This window comes from Pieris brassicae, chromosome 8 (assembly GCF_905147105.1).
Source record: "Pieris brassicae chromosome 8, ilPieBrab1.1, whole genome shotgun sequence".
Classification (NCBI taxonomy): domain Eukaryota; kingdom Metazoa; phylum Arthropoda; class Insecta; order Lepidoptera; family Pieridae; genus Pieris; species Pieris brassicae.
In genome coordinates this window covers 13,481,508-13,502,977 of record NC_059672.1, presented here as the reverse complement: position 1 = coordinate 13,502,977, position 21,470 = coordinate 13,481,508, and the positions used below count along the sequence as shown (strand labels likewise).

At 32.9% G+C, this 21,470-nt stretch overlaps 2 protein-coding genes across 4 annotated transcripts in view; one reads left to right on the top strand and one right to left on the bottom strand.

Moving 5' to 3' along the window:
- The window catches only part of LOC123713667, a 64,536-nt gene extending 45,503 nt beyond the window's left edge, over window positions 1-19,033 (top strand). For 2 of the 3 annotated variants that reach the window (XM_045667457.1, XM_045667458.1), the window contains exons 2-13: window positions 5,639-5,755; window positions 9,604-9,733; window positions 10,019-10,227; window positions 10,427-10,573; window positions 11,082-11,194; window positions 11,515-11,629; window positions 12,388-12,505; window positions 14,614-14,751; window positions 15,584-15,759; window positions 15,998-16,136; window positions 16,387-16,492; window positions 17,328-19,033. In XM_045667457.1, the coding sequence (XP_045523413.1) occupies window positions 5,639-5,755; window positions 9,604-9,733; window positions 10,019-10,227; window positions 10,427-10,573; window positions 11,082-11,194; window positions 11,515-11,629; window positions 12,388-12,505; window positions 14,614-14,751; window positions 15,584-15,759; window positions 15,998-16,136; window positions 16,387-16,492; window positions 17,328-17,526 (1,707 nt within the window). In that variant the 3' untranslated portion in view covers window positions 17,527-19,033. The remainder of the gene's footprint in view (window positions 1-5,638; window positions 5,756-9,603; window positions 9,734-10,018; window positions 10,228-10,426; window positions 10,574-11,081; window positions 11,195-11,514; window positions 11,630-12,387; window positions 12,506-14,613; window positions 14,752-15,583; window positions 15,760-15,997; window positions 16,137-16,386; window positions 16,493-17,327) is intronic. The other variant, XM_045667459.1, reaches the window with a different exon arrangement.
- Window positions 19,034-20,767: 1,734 nt separating this feature from the next.
- LOC123713538 lies at window positions 20,768-21,452 on the bottom strand. Its single transcript, XM_045667256.1, has one exon. The coding sequence runs from the start codon at window positions 21,450-21,452 to the stop codon at window positions 20,925-20,927; it is 528 nt and encodes a 175-aa protein (XP_045523212.1). The 3' UTR covers window positions 20,768-20,924.
- Window positions 21,453-21,470: the final 18 nt, after the last annotated feature.

The window sequence follows — 21,470 nt, the reverse complement described above, 5'->3', positions numbered from 1 at the left end:
ATACGACGAGAATATTCATACTTTTTCAGGACTCCTGGCTAACTAAGTAGGCTATTATATAATAAGAGTAACCGCAAAGAAGTGATTAGTAAGAGTTCCTCTATATTACTTCGAGTTGTAGCGTTTAGTAATATTGACATGTGATTTAATATTTATATAATAACATTTATATCCAATGTGTAGAAAAATCAAGAAGAGAAGATTTACCTTGGCACGGAACAAAAGGAGTAATTTATAAGTTAATTATGATAAAGATTTTGATAAGGCGTAGACAACATGTTTGAAAACGACAACTTAAGTAGTTCAAGAATAGAAGAGAGAAGAATCTTTAAAGAATCTCGGGGACCAGCATCTTCATTTATTTATATTAATTGAATCATCTAAATTAGTTTACTTGTAAACGTTATCTGTACCAAATATTTTGATAATGCGCTAACAGCAAGTCAGGGAACCACATCTAGTCGCGTCAAAAGCATTTTCTTTAACTTTAATTGAAAATTCAATTCATAAACTTTCGCTGTCAATGTTCGCCTTCAGGAAGCCTCTTAGTTCCGTATCACATGTTAAATAATGGAAAATAGATTTCTATGTAAATTGCCATAACGAGCAGCCACGCGTGACATTGGCGGAAAAACTCATGTTTTCAATTGAGACCAACACGAACCATATTCTTAGAAGTACTGAGGAATACTAATATTTTCTGTGAGTTTACTGCGGAAAACTAAATTTCGTAATGTTTATACAATGATAAGAAAACGTACTTATCAAAGTGATCATGGATGCTAATAAAATTCCTTTTTTTATTTGATGTATGCATTCATTTCTGGTATGCATGTGTAATATTTATTTATTAAAAAAAAGGCACACTAACGAAACACATACAAATACTAACAGCGAACACACGACATACAGAAACACAATATATGCAGGTCCATCAATGACACATGTGACGTGACGTGTGCACAACATTTATAGGTAAACATTGGAATGATCAAAGATAAAATAAATAAACTAGAGTACAACACACAATGGCTGCAACATCTTATGCCTGAAGACTCTTTAAATGGACCAGCCTCGCATGTCCTCAAAGCGTCGTTTAGTGCAGTTAGTTTGTCTGTTTAGGGGAGTATTTCAAGCGATGTATATATTATGTGTGATACGAGTATCCTCCGGAATGGGACGGGTCAATAAATATGTGTATTTATTTATTTAAAAAAAGCTATTAATTAGATAAGGAGATAAGGCCGGTAACGCACTTGCGAGCCTTCTGGCAATGTAAGTGTCCATGGGCGATATCACTTAACATTAGGTGAGCCTCCTGCCCGTTTGCCTCCTATTATATACAAACCTTCAACCCTTATATCTATATGGATTTTAACACATTGACAGCGCCCAAGACGAGATTGTCAATTGACGAATTAGAACACAGTTCGTGCTAAGTCTTCTAAGCTAATGTATGTATGTATGTGCAAATTAGACTAAAAAGCTTTAGTACTATCTTTATAAGACAGTTCTTTAACACTGAGTGTACTAAAAATTATATTGAGTATAACTGTTTATTAGCTTAAATAAATGAAATTGGTACATAGTACATACAATTAAAGTAGTACATATACAATGATGGAGTAATTAAAAGAAACGCACAATTAGCTAGGTCAAAATAACATACAAATACCAAATTATGATTAGCAACCAAATTATTTTTTATCATATTCTATACGTCAAATCTTATAATGTAAGAACTGGCTCGCATTATAGCACGTTGCACTTAATAACCTAATTATTTTCCCCTTGAAAGCATTTCAAGGTAGTGATTTGTAGCCTCAGGGAAGGTGATTAAATGGTTTCATTAATGGAATAGTCAAACGTTTAGTTTAGAATTTAAATTAAAAAACTGTATTGTACGGTTCCTGCGTAAATGGGCTTTAAATAATAGAGGATGTTATTTGCTCTCTATATTTACCACTCACGACTAACATAAGAATAGTTTTATGCAATGCTAAATGAAATGCTATGCTTTGCTTATAAAATGCTCAAGAAAGTAACCCTGTCTGGTTATACCTAGGGGCGCAACTCTGACGATTCAGGAAATCGCTACGCTTAGTCTCTGTTAGTAATTTTTCATTACGAAGCATACTCGTTTGTGCCCAAATATTTTTATTTTATTTATTAACTTTGGTGTATTACATATTTTGTACAGATACAGTCAGATAACACAAATTAAGAAGGCAACGGACGGCCTTGTCGCTAACAGCGACCAACTCCAGAAATCTCTAGTAAAGAAAACTATATAAAAAAATTCCAGATAACAATGACACAGAAACCGATCCGTACAACTACAAAACAAAACGCTAACCTTACGAGCCAAGGATCAATTCACGATTAACTAACGAAAGGATATGGTTAAGAGCTTTTTATATAGAAGAATTATAAAAGATTTTTAGTTTTGTTCTACCAGAATCTTCGGTCTACCATTCGTGAGATCGTGACAAAATGATCTATGGACACGGTGAAAAGCAATTCACATGTCTTAAAGTAGAATGTCTAAACAATATCGACGGATGCGGCGACCATTTGTTCAGTATTGTTGTGTTTATGACTTTTTGTTATCTTGATTTATTCATGTTTGACAGACAGGATGGCGGACGATCTCGTAAAATCTTTATCATAACCTGTCTATTGTCCATACAGTTGTTGATATTTACAAAGATAATATTTAGCTTGCATCTGAAATTAAAGAGAGATGTCTCGGATCTTTAGTTCCTAAAATTTATTACTATTCACAAACGCCAAAAGAGAAGCCGCTATTTCCGCTGTGCCTTTTATTTAGTTTAGAAACAAGAGTATCAACTCGATACTGTCAATGATTTTTAAAATCAACATGAAATTTATATCGCCCTACGACATGGGAATAGCATAAATGGTTGAACCTTAATTTAATTTTGAGGTCAAGACAATATTTTTCTTCTCTTATATTCTTTTTACGCACTAAAATAGGTTACGCTATATTTCTACAAAAAAATATCTTGCCCATTCTCTTCTAGTTACTATTCTCGATTACGCTGTGTGTAATCCAGATTTAACTGAACTGCAGTTTGGTTAGTTGGAGCTTTTAAAAAATGCTTGCATCAGATTCATATTTGGACTTTCGTACATATTTCGGAGTTTCGAAGAAAGCTCAATTGGCTAACCATTCGATTGCGGCGCATGATGCACATTTTACAGCTTCTCTATAATGTTATTTTTCATGTTTTCATTTATGTTCCTTTCTGTCGGTAATTTTGATTTGCGTTCCCTTGACAATGTAATTCTTGAAACCTCTACTCATAAAACTGAATTCTATCACTCTACTGTTCAAAGTACAGGATAGTTTTGAAATCCTTACGTTTTTGTATCAGACGAGCTCAGTCCTTAAATATATTTTAAAAATATTAATTTATCTTCTGTCTCGTAATAAGCTACATACATTAAGTATCAGTATCAGTATTAGGTAATTGTGACTCATTAAAGCTAAGATTAGATTTTACATATTTGCTAATATATATATATGTTATTTTATGTTCTTTTTGGTTAATTAATTGTGCACTTCTTGTACCCCTGTAGGTATTTCTTTTTTTAATTTTCCATACTAGGGTTGCCTGGAAGAAATCGCCTGTAAACTATAATGCTGCCCGTTGCCTAATACCTTATGTTACTGCTTCTTTATAAGTATGTATGTTTTTGAATACGGTAACGGTATAGGGAGTAAATTAATAAATAGTTTTTTTTAATGTAATACTTGCAGGCAAACGGGCAAGAGGCTCATCTGATGTTAAGTGATACCGCCGCCCATGGACACTCACATTGCCAGAAGGCTCGCAAGTGCGTTGCCGGCCTTTCAAGAATTGGTACGCTCTTTTCTTGAAGGACCCTAAGTCGAATTGGTTCGGAAATACTTCAGTGGGCAGCTGGTTCCACATAGTGGTGGTGCGCGGCAAAAACTGCCTTAGAAAACGCTCAGTTGTGGAACGACGGACGTCGAGGTGATACGGATGGTATTTTGGATTTTGCTTTGAGGTCCGATAATGAAACTCAGCTGCGGGTATTAGACCGAACAACTCTTCTGATTTTTATCAATGACTCAAATCATTGTTGCTACTGTTTATTTTCTACACGAACACTGTCGTAATCAACTTTCTGGGAGTCAGACATATTGTTTTTCCATACGGATTTTCCCGATATCAATAAATGTTTATGGTCATGAAGCGTAAAATTATTAGCGACACGCCCATACGAAAATGAATGAGTCACGCACAGCTCTTCGTGTGCTTAGTTGATCTCCTTGACATCAATGAATACACCCCCAGTCTTTGTTAAATTATATGAATCTATATTGAAAATAGAAAAAGTTACAGGTATTATATTACTAATTATTGATATTTGACACTTATTATACGTACATACGTTTACGTATACGTAGAAGTGCATTCTTTAGTGATCAGTTATTTTAAATTAGTTTGAAAAACTGTTCTATAAGTCCAAATATAGTTATTAATATTAGTATATTACTTTGTAGAGTTGCCATAAATGATTCCCAACCATCACATAGAACCTTGTAATTTTGAATACCGTTTATAGTTTTAATAAAGTGAAATAAATAGGAAAATCAGTATGTTATCATGGATATTATATAGATATGTTAAGCGGAACTTTTTAACGACTTATTTATATTTAAGTTTGATATACGCTACATTCATCATAGTTAATACCTACTCTATGTCGTAACTTCCACATATTCGTCGCCATAAATATAATTTAATGATCTCCATTGAGGTTTATGGCTTCATATGCTCTTTGTGACAATTTGAGTGTACATTATATCAAGGATTTTTAATTTCTAAAATGATTTGAAATACTGCATAATGCATACTTTTTGTATATAGTAGTCGCATAATAAATATTTTAAAAATTGCATTAGTATTATATTATTAATTGTAATATCACTCAAAATTAAACCCGGAACTGATACTTAGTAAGCAGACGACGTCACTTTATCCGGAAACCACAGAATCATATTGCCGTTAGGTCATTCAAACATTATGCATATTATTTTTCATTAAATTATTATTCATCTGGATTTTACGTCCTGTCGTTCTGTTCAATAGAACAGATTGTGAAAAATACAGTTATGCATTTATCATAGATAATATTTATAGTTAATCAGCCTTGGGATTTTAAGAGCTGTTTCACCACCATTATTTTTTTAACAGTAATCTTGAATTTTGACTAAATAAGTATTTTAACTGTTACGTAAAGAATCATAGTGATGTAAACTCGTAAACGTATTTTTGTCTATGGAATGTGGCGCCTGAAACATGAGAACCACGAGGAGGAAGTTAATTTGCGATGTACATCTGTGCATCTATCAATAACACTCTGTTCGTCTGCACAACGCATACAATTACCATATCCGCCTATTACCGCTTATTACTAGAATCAGCCAGACCAGTATAATATCTAACCTATTAGTGTTACTAGAACTTAGTTTACTAGAACTGTACCTAGTTTATTTCCCAAAGTACCTATCAAGGTTTAAAAAAATTAAACGTAAAACTATTGCGTATTTTTTAATTTTAATTTCTCATATATATTGTTTCAGTGGATCACGCCAGAAGAATGTGACGTGTACAGTCGTGAAAGGAGGCCTCCACTGGTCATCCCTAGGATCACCCAGTATAGGCAGCCCAGACGTGACCAACGAGTGCAATATCCAGAGGTATTTAAAATCTAAATTCAATTTCTTATTTACTTCCCATTCTGTTCTGAACTACAATAGAGGTCTTTAGTTAATTAGAGCCAGAGCCAATGCAGTCTAGTTACATTTTTACTCCATATATCACACGCCTGTACTACGTGCAGTTGTCAACGTCAATCAATATGAAAGAAGTGGATAGTATATGAACTATAGGGCATATAATAAATAAAAGACAAGTGACTCTGCGCACCAAAACGGCGTGTTAATATCGATTACTTTTAATTATGCGCGCGAATACAATGTGTGCTTTCAAGATGGCGGCATCCGGCCAATCTTTGAATGAATTGATTCGAATTTTAATTTAAGCTGCAACGAGTTATGGTCATTGGTCGCCAATAAACAATAATGTCATCACATTAAAACGTATCTGCAATAATGTACTTTCTATGTTGTTGTTATCAGAATGTTAGCTAATACTTTAAATTAGCATTACTGAAACATGACTAAATAAATAACCGCCTTGTTGTCCAAATTAATTTCGTCAACAAGTTCTTGTGGTTAATACGTAAAAGTTTAGGCAGATTTATATGGCACGCTTTAGATTTCCATTATTATTATAATTAAATATTGTGGTAAGGTAAACGACTGCAAAATACGCCTAATCAGTATTGAGTCATTCTTATCTCTTCTAATAAGACTACTGTGACGAATACGTGCTATTAAACCAATAACATCCTACCGATGTATATATTATTGAGGGGGACTTTGACATTATCTTAAACACTATACCTACTAGTCTATATCTTATGTATTTAAATTTTCACGACTTTTCTCCGAATGGATAGGCAGACATCTGGGATCTCCAGTTGCTACGGTCCTGACTGGTTTGTGTAAGCATTTCAACTAAATAAAACTCTTATAGTAATTTTAGTAGATTTTTATTGCGTTTGATGGCTTAACATTTGATATAACATTGAAAATATTCACCGCAATACAAAAAAAAACCTTTCTCAGATTGGCAAACGTGATCCTGAGACTGAGTAGTTATGAGGAGGTATACAAAAATTAATGTAAAAATCGCATCGAATTGTAAAACTCAGTTTTTTAAGGTTATAAAACCTGATGATAAACATAAATACAAGAAGGCAGTAGAATGTTTAAGTTCTTATTGAAGGTGATTGTTTTCGAATATTTTTAGATACGTACGGCTATAAGTGAATTTCTCTTCTCTTTTAATTTCTCAACATGCTCAATATAAAAATCTAAAGAAAGAAGGTTTTCACAATCGTTATCAACATTTAAAATAACAGTAATGTCATATTTAAGATGATTTGAGGCGCATGGTACATTTATTTAGAAGTTACCAGCTTCGTTTCTTATGTCCTGAGCACAACTTTACATGTAGCGATTGGACATAACTGCCATAATTGCAATATTTTCAATGAATTCCGCCGTAGTAATCAGTGAACGTAATAAAACGAGTGATAAGAGGACATTTCCTAACATCGACCACTGATAATGCTTAGTGATGGTAAATATCGATAAACGCGTTTATCAAAATATTGATTACGAGGATTTTTAAGTATTATTAATCTGTTATGCCAAAGTGTGACTTTGCAAGCAAAATTAAATCAAATCAAACTTAAATCTGGTTGAAAGAACAGTCAAACTATTTTTTCTGTATAAAGATTGACATTTGGACATCTCACATGATGAGATTGTGACTTGACTTACAAATTATAATATGAACTTGTTAAGAAATAGAAACATTCTAAATTTAAACAACAACAGTCAAAATTAAAAATAGACTATACACCTAAATGACGGATTTACCAGACCCCTTGGTTTTATTCAGTGACAGTTAGATTTACATAAGGAAAACATTTATAAGGATACGATAAAATACCCATTAGTGACGGATGTTAGGTTTAAACTTTAAACGTATTAAATATTTTCTAACATAATATAAAAAATAAAATGTTCTTGAAAGGTAAACGTCGTTTGGATAATATTATATAATACTATATTTTTCATTTATGGATTATCGAATATTAACATACTTTGCTTTCATATATCGATAAAAGTACTTATAACTCGATAGACATTACGTATTTAGTTAGAAATAAAGTTAATTATAAACAATGAACTAAATACATCCTTTTAATTACTAGTTTCGACACGATTATTCATGGATTGCTAAAACATCGACATGCATATCAGTATGGTTACCACACTAGTCATATCATTATGGTACACGCTACAATGTACGTGTGTCATGTCGGACGTATTTAAATTATATTAAATATCTTTTTAATTAAATGTCTAAGTCTACAATATGTAGTGAAAAATGGGTGGACAGTGTTAACAATGTTTAGAAGGACAAAAACCTGGTTTCGTGAGGTATGTGCTTTTACTAAACGTAGACTTAGTGCTGTCTCTATCAAAGACATACAAAAAAGAGGGATAGAGAATATATTTGCGGAAGTCCTTTAGAGTTAGAGATTTCAAATTCATAAGGATACACATGAGAAGCATACCTATCTAATGACAGCGGTGTCGTTTACTTGACTAAAACAATATAGAAATAAATATGTACACTAGGGAACTATTATATTTGGTTACGTTATAGATTAGGAAATGGACAATACAATTAATTGTCCCTGGGTGCCATTTTGCTTTAAATTTCATTTTAACCTTATTACCGAACAATAAGGTTCATATTTATTATCAATATTTGTCAGTAGGTATTAACCACGGGTAATATAATAAATTACATTTACGAGCTCAGTTTAAAATAAAAAAGTGTCTACGAAGATTATCTTTAACTATTTCGCAATCTGTGCTTTGAATGTGTATGTAACCTCAAACTTCCACTATACATTTTCTTAAGTTAAAAAGTTTGAGAGGATGTATATGTCGAGTCCTGCCGATTTTTAAAATATCCCACCGATATCTGACCAGCGCCTGTCTTACTGCAGACTGGAGACTGAAAGTCGCACATCTGGAACAGTGCCAACCTGCTTAGCACGACGCTCAGACAGCTACCTTACAGAGAAATCCAAACGTAATATACATTATATACCAGCGTCTCTACTTGTATAATTTCTTCCCTCCGACTGATTCCTAGGAAGATTTTTATCATCTCTTCTAAATGCTCGTGAATATGAATGTCACCTTTATTGCTTTATGTTTAGTAGTTCACCAAAACAGAAATATAACGTATAAGCTTATGGTAGTTTTAATATGTATTTCTTTTTTCAAGTGTACATTGTGTTACCTATATGAATAAATGTTTTGACTTTGTCTTTAACTTTGTAGAGCGCGAGACAAACATGACTAGATCTTAATACTAATATTTATTGCCTTTTTATATAAAAACATTTTGATTCCCCTGATTGGTGCAATTAACTCTATATGGTAATGAATTTGCGGTTACATAGGACGTCAATGTTCAACTATTTATTATTGCCTTATTTGGCAATTTTCAATACTCGGCAGGATAACGATAATTTGACGGGTTTAATGACAACATGGGTCTTATAAATTTCCTATTTTAGAGCAGATACGATTGTTTCACCGAAGGTCTTTCTGAACAAAAGTGATCACTACTACTCTAGCTCTTGGGAACAATTTTTTTTTCTTTGAAATTTCATCCAAGAACTTCCGTGAGAAATAATTGGCTGAATAAAAATCTGGGTGCATGTTTAAGAACCGTGAACACCAGTCATTTGAAGTTTATGCTGCTTCAAAGTTTCTGCATTCTCAGTGTTATTCTGTTGTTAAATAGTTTTATAATAAACAGAAGGATAATCAACAAAGTCTGATTATTAAAATCTAGAGAAAAATTTAATCGTTATTTTGTTTTTCAGGAGAGCTTGAAGGATGTGCCAGCTAAAGCCTGGAATTGGTCTCCGACTTCCGAGAGGAGTCGTCTTGAGCTCGAAAGGAGCTATAAATCCAGCTCTGATAGTCCACCACTGTGGAGCAGCAAGAGACTTGGTAGATACTTCCCTGACTCCGCACTCTATAATACTACTTCGCACTCTATACTCTAATGTATAAGAATGATCATAATATCTACAATTTGTACCTTCACCAGGGACACTCCTGTGTTGTGGGTGTGTCGTAAAGGTGTCCGCATCCGGACTTGATTTGACATACCGGATTTGATTTGTATGAAGAAAAAACAAAATAAAAATTTGACATGAAAACTTGTTGAATCATAAATTACTTGGTAGATTCGGTAAACTACATACTTTCACTTCTACCCTCTTAAAATTCCAGGTGGCTCTACTGAAAATCTACTGGCAGTCAACCGACGTCCGAATCACCTGCAGCTTCCAGCCTCTTCATCCGGAGACAGCCTGGATGTAGAGGTTCGGGAAAAGCCAGGGTACAAAAAGGAAAGGAAGTCGAGGTCCATGGTGGCGCCAAAGCAGAAGGCTCAGCGACCGCCCATGTCCTCACCTAGACTGATGCATATACCGATAGAGGTAAGCACATCTTATTTATAGCCTTTCTTTTTTCTCAGATCTTTTATTTTATTGTTTTGTTATAGGAGAACGTAAAAATTACAATGAATAATTAATATAGAAATCGGTTGTTTTGTTCAATGTTTTTGGCCAAAAGCCTGTGACGATTACAAACATTTGACCTGGATTATGTTAATATATTGGCTAACATTCATTTCAGGCAACAGTACTTTACGAATGTCCTGTAAAGCGTACAAAGTTTTCGGAAGGTGGCAAGAAAAGTAAGAAGAATTGGACGGACTGTTACATGATTCTCACCCCCACTGCACTCGTCTTTTATAAGGACCAGAGGACATTTTATGCTACGGTAAGAGTTCGTGATAGTACGTGCGTACGTGTTATTATTACTATAATTAGCACCAATAATAGGCGAGCGACAATACTTTTCTACACTTACCTATTTCCACTATTTATTTGCACTGCATCGCTGTCGAACGGTCATTGGAAGAAGTCCACAAGATAACTGACACATTTTAAAAACAATCTACCAGCTTTAGCTATCTTTTTTTTATTATTTTTACCTCCATGTCATCGTTAGGTCTATGCTCATACCGTCTTGTTTTACGTACCTTCTAGAAATTTCTTAAGTATCGTGAGACAAAAATATTTAGCCAAATGCAATCGGGCAGTGATCCAGACCGCCTCTTAGATAAAGTTTTACTATTTTTACTTGTAAAGTTTTTTAGGTAAAGTTTTACCATCATGCAAATTCTACTCGGTAATAAAGATCTTCGAAACAACGGAAATTAAAAGAATTTAATAATTTATTTCGTGTTTGTGAATAAAACGGTTAGTCTGACTTGTGTCACTTACAGAAGGCGCCAAAGCCCTTTAATGCGCCCCCAAGTCCTACAGCACCACGAGCCGAACTGGTCCTACCACTGCTCAACGCGCATGTACTTCAGTGTATTCAAATGCATACTAGACGGTAAGTCGTGTGATTGTATGAGTTATATTATATTCTAAAATATTTTAATGAAGTCTTTAAACAATCACATTAAATAAAAGGACATGACTGTTGTGGTATGTAATAAATTGTAGAACAACACTTTATTTATTTTATTAAAATAATATTCTAGTATCGCGTGTCATTTGTTTTATATAGTGTAAACATATTTTGTCTATAAATTGACTTTTTCAAAGAAAGTCAAAAATACACGCGATTTCCGCATTTTGTGTATTCCAATAATCTTAATAAATAACATTGAATATTTATAAAGCATAACAAAGTAACACATGTACCAACAGATTCACACGATCTCTAGTGCTGACCGTAGAACATGATCAGTACTTGCTCCAGGTTGAGTCTGAAGAAGGCGCCAAGAAACTCCTGAAATGCATTCAGAATATTATTTATAAACTGGTTAGTATATTCATATAAATTTTATCTGAAAGAATTTAACTGCGATTTCAATTTTGTTCTGCGATTTTGTCCTGTCGAAGATTCTTATCTTAGTAAATATTTTTCGCTGTAATAGTGCCGATAGTGTAAAAGTGTGATCAATGTTTACTTTCTTTTGTTATCATAAACATATTATGATCTTTTACTCTTTAGGTCTTTTAATCATTGGCTGAAATTAAACAAAGGTTTTGTTTACTAGTTTTTAGATATTGAAGTTCTTAAGCGTAAAGTGTTTACATTGTTCCCTCTCTAGATGGACCACGGCACAGGACGTAGATAATTCTACTTGTATAAAGAGATTAATATAAATATTTATTAGTCTTAATTACCTTACTGTTAAAAAAAATATAATCTGAAGCCAAACCTATGGGTCTTGAAGCGACACCTACATTCTTCGGCTACAATCACTGTGATGACGTCATACCCTCAATCGCACTAACAAAGTTATTCCAGCCTCTAAGAACATACAACTTCTCGACCTTAGCCACTGGGCTTTCGGGCCAGTCAGGGCTTAGACCGGTCGGGGATCATCGCCACGCTTCATCCTCGGCACTAATGCCAAGATACAGAGTCGAGACTCAGCGCTAAGTATGACCCGTGCCTTAATACGTCTTTCACATAGGCCAGTCATACTTCCCGCTATACCTTAGAATCTTGACCTATGGGTTGTAGCGTTGGGTTAGCACGTAAAAATTGTAATTTACTTCTTTTTTACGCAGGGTCCACCAGCATTAGACGACCGACCAAGTCCTCAATACCAAAGCAGTAACACGGACCTTGAGAGCCTGGGCCGTACTCCACCAGTGTCACGGCACGCTACTAGGAGCAAACAAAAAAGTTAGTATCTATGTATACGCGTTAAACCATTCATGAAATGCTTGGAATCTGGTTAGAAGTTTGGTGATTATTTAAAATTATTATAATGTGTTTTTGAATAATAACGAGTTTAATTGGCACTTGTTATTTTTGAATTAAGGATTACAAATAGTTTCCCACGCCTCGCGTACTTTACCCATGTTTTATCATGATAATAAACCGCATCTTGACATATACGTTAATGAAAGACCATATTTTGGTCTTTACTAAGGGTGAGCTGGTCACATTCACAAGCTTACCTATGGGTCTTACCCATAACGTAAGGATCGTGATTGCCAAACTACATTTAATTTTATAATCCTATTGAAATACATTAATGGTAAACAAATGTAAGGTGCTCTGTTTATGAGAGTTTTGGTGATGAGGGAAGTGGCGCAATTTGCGGATGGGACATTCAATGGGATTCTCTATACACCATTAAATAAAGAACGGGTTAATTCTCGCAATAATGTAATAATATTATTAGCTAAGCTAAAACGACCGGAGCTACAATCGAAAATACGATAAAAAATTAAAAAAAAATATATTTTAGCTTTAAAGCTTGTATAGACAGATTGTATTAAAGGCCTTTTGCCCTGGTAAAAGGATTTTTTAATGGTTATAATGTAAGATCTGTAATTTTATCAAATGCTTAATGATGTTAAAAGAAATTTCAAAGTACTTTTTTCAAATGTCAGTTCCTCAAGAATTTTACGTCCCGTTTTCTCCTTAATATTAACGTAGTGCAAAGTATTGTTTTCAGAGATAACCAGCCGTTATTAAATCTATGAACTTGGAGCTAATTAAACAAAATGACGTCATCTTTGACAGGCTTGGGGTTTTATGAATCAACTTCCCAGTAGAGCAGTGTAGATTACACTTATTGTTTTTCCTCATTTATCCGTTTAGAATAAATTTCAGTCGATTCAATATTCAAATATGTTTGGTACGCAGCACGTCTTTTTAATATAAAATTAATTTATTGCCGTGAGGTCGCATACGGAGTGTTGTGTATAAATAAGTGATAATGGTGACCTTATGATTAAAAGGATTATGTTGAGTTGCGGCTGTGTTGATGATTTTCGTCGTTTACATTCATGTAAGGTGATACTATGTAGCGCCATTTTAGAAAATACAAAGAAAGTTCTCAAGTGTAGAACTCATTCCGGTAAATAAATTAATATTCGGATTGTACGCCAAGTCTGAAATTAATATAATGTTCAGCTATCTATATTTTGATAACGACCCATATATCAATATGTTTTATCAGATAATTCGTTTTTGATGCAATGCCTTATTGAATTCAGTGTCATTAGTAGGTAACTTAATCTATTTCCAAGTGAATGTTTTTAGTTTACTTTAAGAATGTGTGCATTTTACACGTGAATGTAATTTGTGTATTTAAAACACGATAAAATGTTAACTCAATTCAGTAAACTGTTGAAGTGAAAAATGGATTATCACATAGTGAAAGCAATTTCAGAAATTGGAAACTCGGAACTGATGACTAAAACTAGAAAAGGGCACAGATACAAAATTAAAAGCATCTTTGGATCACAGCGATTGACCTACGTATTACAACGTATGATTTGTGTTTATTTAGGATTAATTACGTAGTTTGAGATTTCGGCCATCCACCGTTCTGGAAATTACGTCACCGGTTTTCGTGTTATGGTGTTCACGTTCAGAGGATTAGTTCGTTTATTTTACAAAGGTACAAAAGTGTACACTATCTATAAATGGTGAGGTTCATAGATACGTGTTTAACTGTTTATCATTTGATATTCCCGATAGCGTTATCATTTCAAAGACGTTTGAGTGAGAGTTAGTAACTAATTGACGTCACAAAGCGGAGGAAAAGGCAAGGTACAATTGAAGACTTACCCTGTTCTCGTTGTAATATAACTTTTGTGTCATAGCATCTTTTGTCGCAGTGTAACCGAATCTGAATAAATTATCCTTGCTAAATCTTTCTTTATTTCTGAATGTTTCTCTTGGGACGTTTGGTTACCTTTCACGCTTCTTCCTTTCATTCTTTTGCTTTAGCTTTTAAGTGTACCTTCATACGTTATGTGAATGTGGTCTTTCAGCTGGTGGCAGTAGCAATGAAGATCTTAGTGACTCAACTGAAGTATCCACTTACAAGTACCACGTCAGAAGCAAGCTAAAGAAGTTCTTCGCTAAACGACCAGCTATGGAAGTTCTTGTGAAGAAAGGCATCTACAAAGGTTCGAATTGCAATATTTGAGTCGGTGTGTGGAGTTTTGACACTGATTAGACGCACTAATAGGTTTAAATAAATAGCTTTTAATTTGCACGCCTGTAGATTTTGATTGCTTTTCTGCTATTTCCGGTTTGGAATTAAAGTTATCGTGTGAATTGTTAATAGAAAATGTATGAGGTAAGTGAAAAAGTGTGAGAAAAAATTGATCTTAAGTAATGTAGAGTGTTTCATTTTTTTACCTAGAATAATCCTTTTCCTTCAACGGTGGATGGTTGTAGAATTAACAAGTAGTTGGGTTTAATAACTTTTGGTAAGGTAAGACGAAAAGTGATGCCGTGTACTCTGTGTTTACATTTTTTGTTTAAATTTAGTTATATATGGATGAGGTTTATTTATAAAACCTGACAATATTTAAATCTGATTATTGGGTAAATGGCTAAAGTACAACGTTATAGAGGGTGAACCGTATTTGTTACACAGCGTTTGAAGTGGGGTGAGAATGAAACTTGAAACGAAACGATCCAATCGATTTACTGCATCTTTAGTCTAAGACGCGTAGACACAATCAACGAATGCTACCATTCTTTCGTTTTACGTTCTCACCATCCTGACATACATTTATACTTATATACGTATATGTCATATAAAAGCTCTTTAAGCTTGTCAAATCATCATCATATTTTGCGTTTACACTTTCATTTCGTTAACGGTTTGGAAATCCATTCATATCATTACAAAGTAAGCCAAAAACGTCATGATCGCCAAAAAATTACATAGCTCGATGTAAATTCCACGAAAGATCAATATTTTAATCTTTATGTTGTTCCCATTTTCAGATGAACCAGTGTTTGGGCGTGACCTGGATGAAGTGTGTCCATTGACCAGCCCTCGGGTTCCAGAGTTTGTGAAAGCCTGTGTGAAGGAGATCGAGAGCAGCGAAGAGAATATGTGCACAGATGGACTGTATAGAGCGAGCGGAAACCTCAGTCAGGTGCAGAAAATACGATTGGAGGTATGTTTTTTGTGCGGCGACTGTCTAAAATTAAGATTAGTTTTGATATTACATTTTCAATGACCTTGTAAATAAGTCAAAAATCATAACTCGCTTTGACTGTTTTGCCGTCGAATATATTTATCCGATTCAGTTTTTAAGTTATACCAGAAAAGCATATACATTATACTCTACTGCCATTTACTCGTTTGCGGTATGAGCATATATGAAAAGGCATTCATGAAAATAAATGTTTCAGGTTGACCAGAATAACTTCACGGTGATAGAAAATACGACTGATATTCACGTGCTGACGGGATCATTGAAGCTGTTCTTCCGGGAGTTGAAGGAGCCCCTCATTCCGTGCTCAATGTTCCAGCGGGTTCTCGATGCTTGCTGTAAGTGGTAACAAAATCTTAGGAAGTCCATTATGAAGGACCTCCTTCGCTGCATGGATGCACTTTTATTTCTGTATCGTTGATATTTTTTTAAGCAAGTACTTGAGTATAATATCTTTCTTTGAATTCAAAATTAGTATTTAGTCAAACAATTTTTTTTATATCTACTATGAAAGATCCTTTATATATAAAATTTATCACATCAGTTGTACGCTTCCTGATAATATAGTAATTACACCTTTTTTTTCAGCTCTCCGACCGCGAGAAACCCGAGTCAAGGAGTTTAGAGATATTGTGCAGGCTCTACCTCAATGTAATAGAGATACTCTAAAATTTATTCTCGAACATTTATTGAAGTAAGTATTTTGACTTGAATATTACCATTTCTTCCATAAACGAACTGAAAACAAAGATTATTTTGTTATTTAATTAAACTTCCGGTTTTGAAACAAACAAGTTTTGATTTGAATATATACAGAAGATGGACTATTTAAAATTACCAAAATCATGAAATTGATTTTTTTTTTATTTGTATGACCCATTTTTCTCATAAATAAGTTATGTACCGGTTGATTTGACGCATTTGGCGCGGATGTTTGAGGCTCCGTAAAAAGTTATACCGCGGAAAGCCCTAAAACTTTGTCATTATTGTTAAGGCATGGGTTGTTTTTAACCGAATCTAAAAAGGTTGTCTTAAATGTGTTAATACTTGAGTACGATGATCTGTAATCAGATATAGTTCTAATGGCGATAATATGTCCATGTTTCATTGAAATCGGTTCAATCGTTTTAGTTATATAAATAAATAAGTTATATAAATAAATAAGTAATATTAATAAATAAGTAATTAGTATATAATTTTTGTCAGTATTTGAAGTTGAAGAAGTGGTTAACATTTTATTCTATGTTTTTATTTTATAAGTTAGGTTTCGCACTTGCATTTCATCACAATTCTTTTTTTTTACTGTTTTATTTAATTAGGGTTGCCCAAAACAGATTGTTTAGTAGTAAGGCCGTCCATTTCACCATTCCATTATTTTTTTAAGTTTATTATTAATATGTCCTTTTGTTATGCAAAAAAGTGTAAATTAATAAGTTAGTTTAATTTTTAAATTACTTTTTACTAACGACTTAATATTAACAATAATTGTTCTAAAGGGCTTTTGTGTAAACATTTTTTATCCATTACAGAGTAACAGAATACAGTGAGCGCAATAGAATGCATACAGCAAACCTTGCCATTGTATTCGGGCCAACCTTGTTATGGACAAAAGATCTAGAAAGAATCGCCGTCGACTGCATACAACAGAATAACGTCGTTGACATCTTACTTAACGACTACAAAGAAATATTCGCGGAAGATAATACAAAGGGAAAGAAAAAGGCGTGATTTATATTAATAAAGATGTGAAAAGACTGTTCTCAAGAACATTTAGTAGAATGTGAGTGTTTTCGATCTATCAAACGTGTTACGTCAAATCACACTGTGAAGGTACAGATGCGGAAAGTATTTTTATCTACGTTTAATTCGGAAACCCGCAAAATGCAATATCATGTGTGACTTGTGTGTTTATTAATAAAATAAGTATATTATGGAAATTATTGTTAGTCATAACTGTATGTTTGATCTCCATTGAAGCAATAAATGCATGACACAAGAATTCCTTATATGCCAAAGTAGTTCATTATTTTTCAAAAGTATATCGCGTTGTGATTTTCGCTATCAAAGACTGTCAGAGGCTGGTATGAGGCTCGGTAATCGATGTCGGTGTGGTCTATTAATGTTATTACTTTAAAGAGATATAAGTCAAAGTGAAAATGTTTAAGATTACAGAGAACCGCCGAGTTTAGAACACCTTACAGATTGTTTTATTTCAATGGACGTGTGATAGATTAAAATTATTTAACAACCTTCTTTTGGGGCCAACATTGTATATATCCTTGATTAGAGTAGGCTTGAAGCCAGCTATTTTGTGCCTTAAGCAAAATTGATTTGTATATATTCATCATAGATGAACGATTATGTGATAAAGTAGTATCGAGTCCATTTGAAAATACATTTAGATCTAGTCTAACGGGGTATAAATTAGCAGTTTCATCTTATTATTAAAATTATTTTCAATATTGTAAATTTTAAACATGTACCACAGAATACTTCTCCTAGTGTGGGGCAATAGATGAATTTTGTTACAGCGTATTTATGAATAAAGATTTAATTTATTTTTATTTATTACTTAAAAAAATAAACTTTTTATTTCAATGTGAATTATTAAAAAATTACAACATTTTTATAATATTGCCTTGCTATATTTTGGAAAATACAGACCTAATACAGAGCCTATCAGCACGCTGTCAAAATACAAATCTGTCATAAGTAAGTCTGTAAGAGGATATACTCTATCTCTCCAGTTGAGAGCTCCGGTGTTTAGATTGGCACCAACTCTAATTCCTACCCTGAATTATTATATTTATCTAATGGACTTGTTTTTTTAACACAACGTTTTTTTATAAATTAATCGTGCATATTCAATGTCACTAACTTACTCTTAAAATTATTTTTGTTTTCTTTTTAAAACAAATAATTTTTCAAGTAAATTTAATACAAAAATATATTATAATTCTAACTAGGACGAAAATTTATTTCTGAGGGAAGTTTTTGTCATTTTTGGCTTTTTTTAATTTAAAGCTTATTGTCATAAGTACTAAAATGTATATTAAAAATAAACTAAAATTAAAGTTAATCTGTTATAGTTATTTCGACATTGTAAGCTAGCAACCAAAGTTTTCTATTTTCGGCCGATAGTATACCTATCAATATTGTTGTATAGATATTAAGTGATTATGCTTGAAATAGACAAAGTTACATAAAATAAAAATATATGGTTTATTGATTTTCATTTGTTTTAATACCTTATGCTTTAGTACCTTGAATTTACCAGCACCTACACTTCTACCGTTTACGTAAGCCTAATTAGGCTCGTTATGACAGCATACACGGAAATTCGTTCTAACGAATATAATTTATAAACATATTATATTAATTTTGGAACGCCGTTCAAGGTTTACATATCCGCCTGTAGGTATGTATCATGTTTAGCTTACTGACCTCCATTAATACAATTAGTAATGTAAACACATCACATAATTGCCAGGCTAAAGAATTGTATTGTATCATGTCCATTAAATTACCATGCGTAAAAATAGACCTTTGTGTTAAGGAAAACTACAATTTTTATGTTAAAAACACTTTATTCATATAAATCACGGATAGTTTTTACATAACTCAATGTTTAACAGTCTTTTTTGATGTAATAATATTCAAGTGCAAAAGGAATGTTTTGAACTTAAAATAACACATTCAAATTCTACTAGTACTTACGAATTACAATATTTAAATAAAGAACAAAGTCATTTCATTAATTCAATTAGCTGTTAACGCTTTACAAAATTATCAATCTATGTATTACAAAGCTATCTAATCTAATTGAAAAGCTCATGTTTTTTTAATATAAATATCCATTTTACAACTTTACTAATATGTCGTATTTTGGCAGTCGAAAACGTAAATGACGAGCTATTAACAAAGTAAACAGGGCTATAAAAGTACAAAAGATTTTAAAATTAGAAACATTTCAAAAGATTCCATTAGTTTTATTTAAAAACACAAAGTTATTATCGCAGTGTAACATTAGCACCTATGCATTAATTATTCCGTAATTATTCCCCTGTTTACTCAAAATAAATAAAACAAGCGATGTATAAGCACTTTCTTTGTTTTACAAAATTACAGCCACAAGAGCACAAAATATTAAAACATCACGTGTATACAAATATATAAAAAGTGCATAAATTGTTCCAAAAATGTGTCAACATTCTATTGTAGTACGTATTTACATTATACGTATCTAATATACATTTCATTTGTTATTGCAAAAAAACACAAAAAATATTTATTGATTTTTTAATCATAGCAACACTTTCAAATATCGATAAAGTTAAATATAAAAGCCAATTTTTAAAAAAAATTATAAATTTAAGTATTTTGGTAAGCAATAACGGTTTCATTAAAGTTATTTAGTGTTGCAATTATTAAAACTGTCTCTACGTGTTAATAAGCTCTATGAAAGTGTCGGGATTTTCATATTTTTAATTAACTGCCTACTGAGTAGCCACTTATAACTAAAATTACTTAGATTCTTTCATACACCACAAACAATATCATAAGACTCATACAACTTTATTTTACGTAAATTAAATTTTAATATTTTTAAATTCTTTTAAAATTAATTTTATTCCATAATATTATAGAAAAACAACCAACAAACATCCAAATGGGAAAGAATTTTTCGTAAAGATTTTATTTTTTAAGATTATGTTTACAACATTAGCATGTATGATAGCATTTTTTGAAGTCAAAAGGAATACGATTAAAATGGACTTGAATGGGCCACGCGACATCGTAATAGAAAATTGTACTTACGATCCTCATGTCATCGTTTTCTTAAATCACTTTTAAGTATTCGCGTAATATAAAATCTTATTATAATATTTTACAACAAGGCTACAAACAAAAGTATGGCATTATATTTAAAGATTTGGGCCATTGTAGCGGGTTGAATAAAACACTCTCCAACTAATTAGGAACATTTAATACAAAACAACTGTTAAAAATTATCAATCTAACAACATCATACACTATTCCATATAGCATAACATTAAAAAGCATTGCAGTCTGTCGCATCACCGTTATATCATTATATAATTATCTGCTAAAAACTATGTTTTCTGCTAAATTTCATCTGATTCTGATCTAATAGAGTCATAATTGGACGTTTTGCTTCTTAGCATCCTAAGGAACGAACCGACGGCAAATATTGTCCGCCTGTGCCTATGGAATATACCCTGGTATAAAGCTTCTCGCAGTGCTTTTCTGTCATCAGACATGGTTGGTTGTGTGCTTAGCGTGATGTCAGAATGGGCCACAATAGATTGCTGGTGACGAAGTGTGCTGTGCTTCTTCTCTAAAGACTTCTGATTTGGGAGACTCATCGTTGATTCTATTGAAGAATTCTTAGTCTTCCTTAGGTTCAAAATTTTCTTCCCCGATGATTGAGAATCTGATGCAGATCTCACAGGAGCTAGTTTTGATCTATGTAAAGGATTATTAGAACTTTCCGGATATACTGTTATGTCTACCGACTTCTGGCTAATCGCACTCGAACGGGTTAATGTTCTCTGTGAACTAGATGGCTCCATTTTCAAAACACAATCTTCCGCTGGCCTCGGCTGTTCTGGCTCTAACGCAATCATAGTCATTAATGACTTTGAGACTTC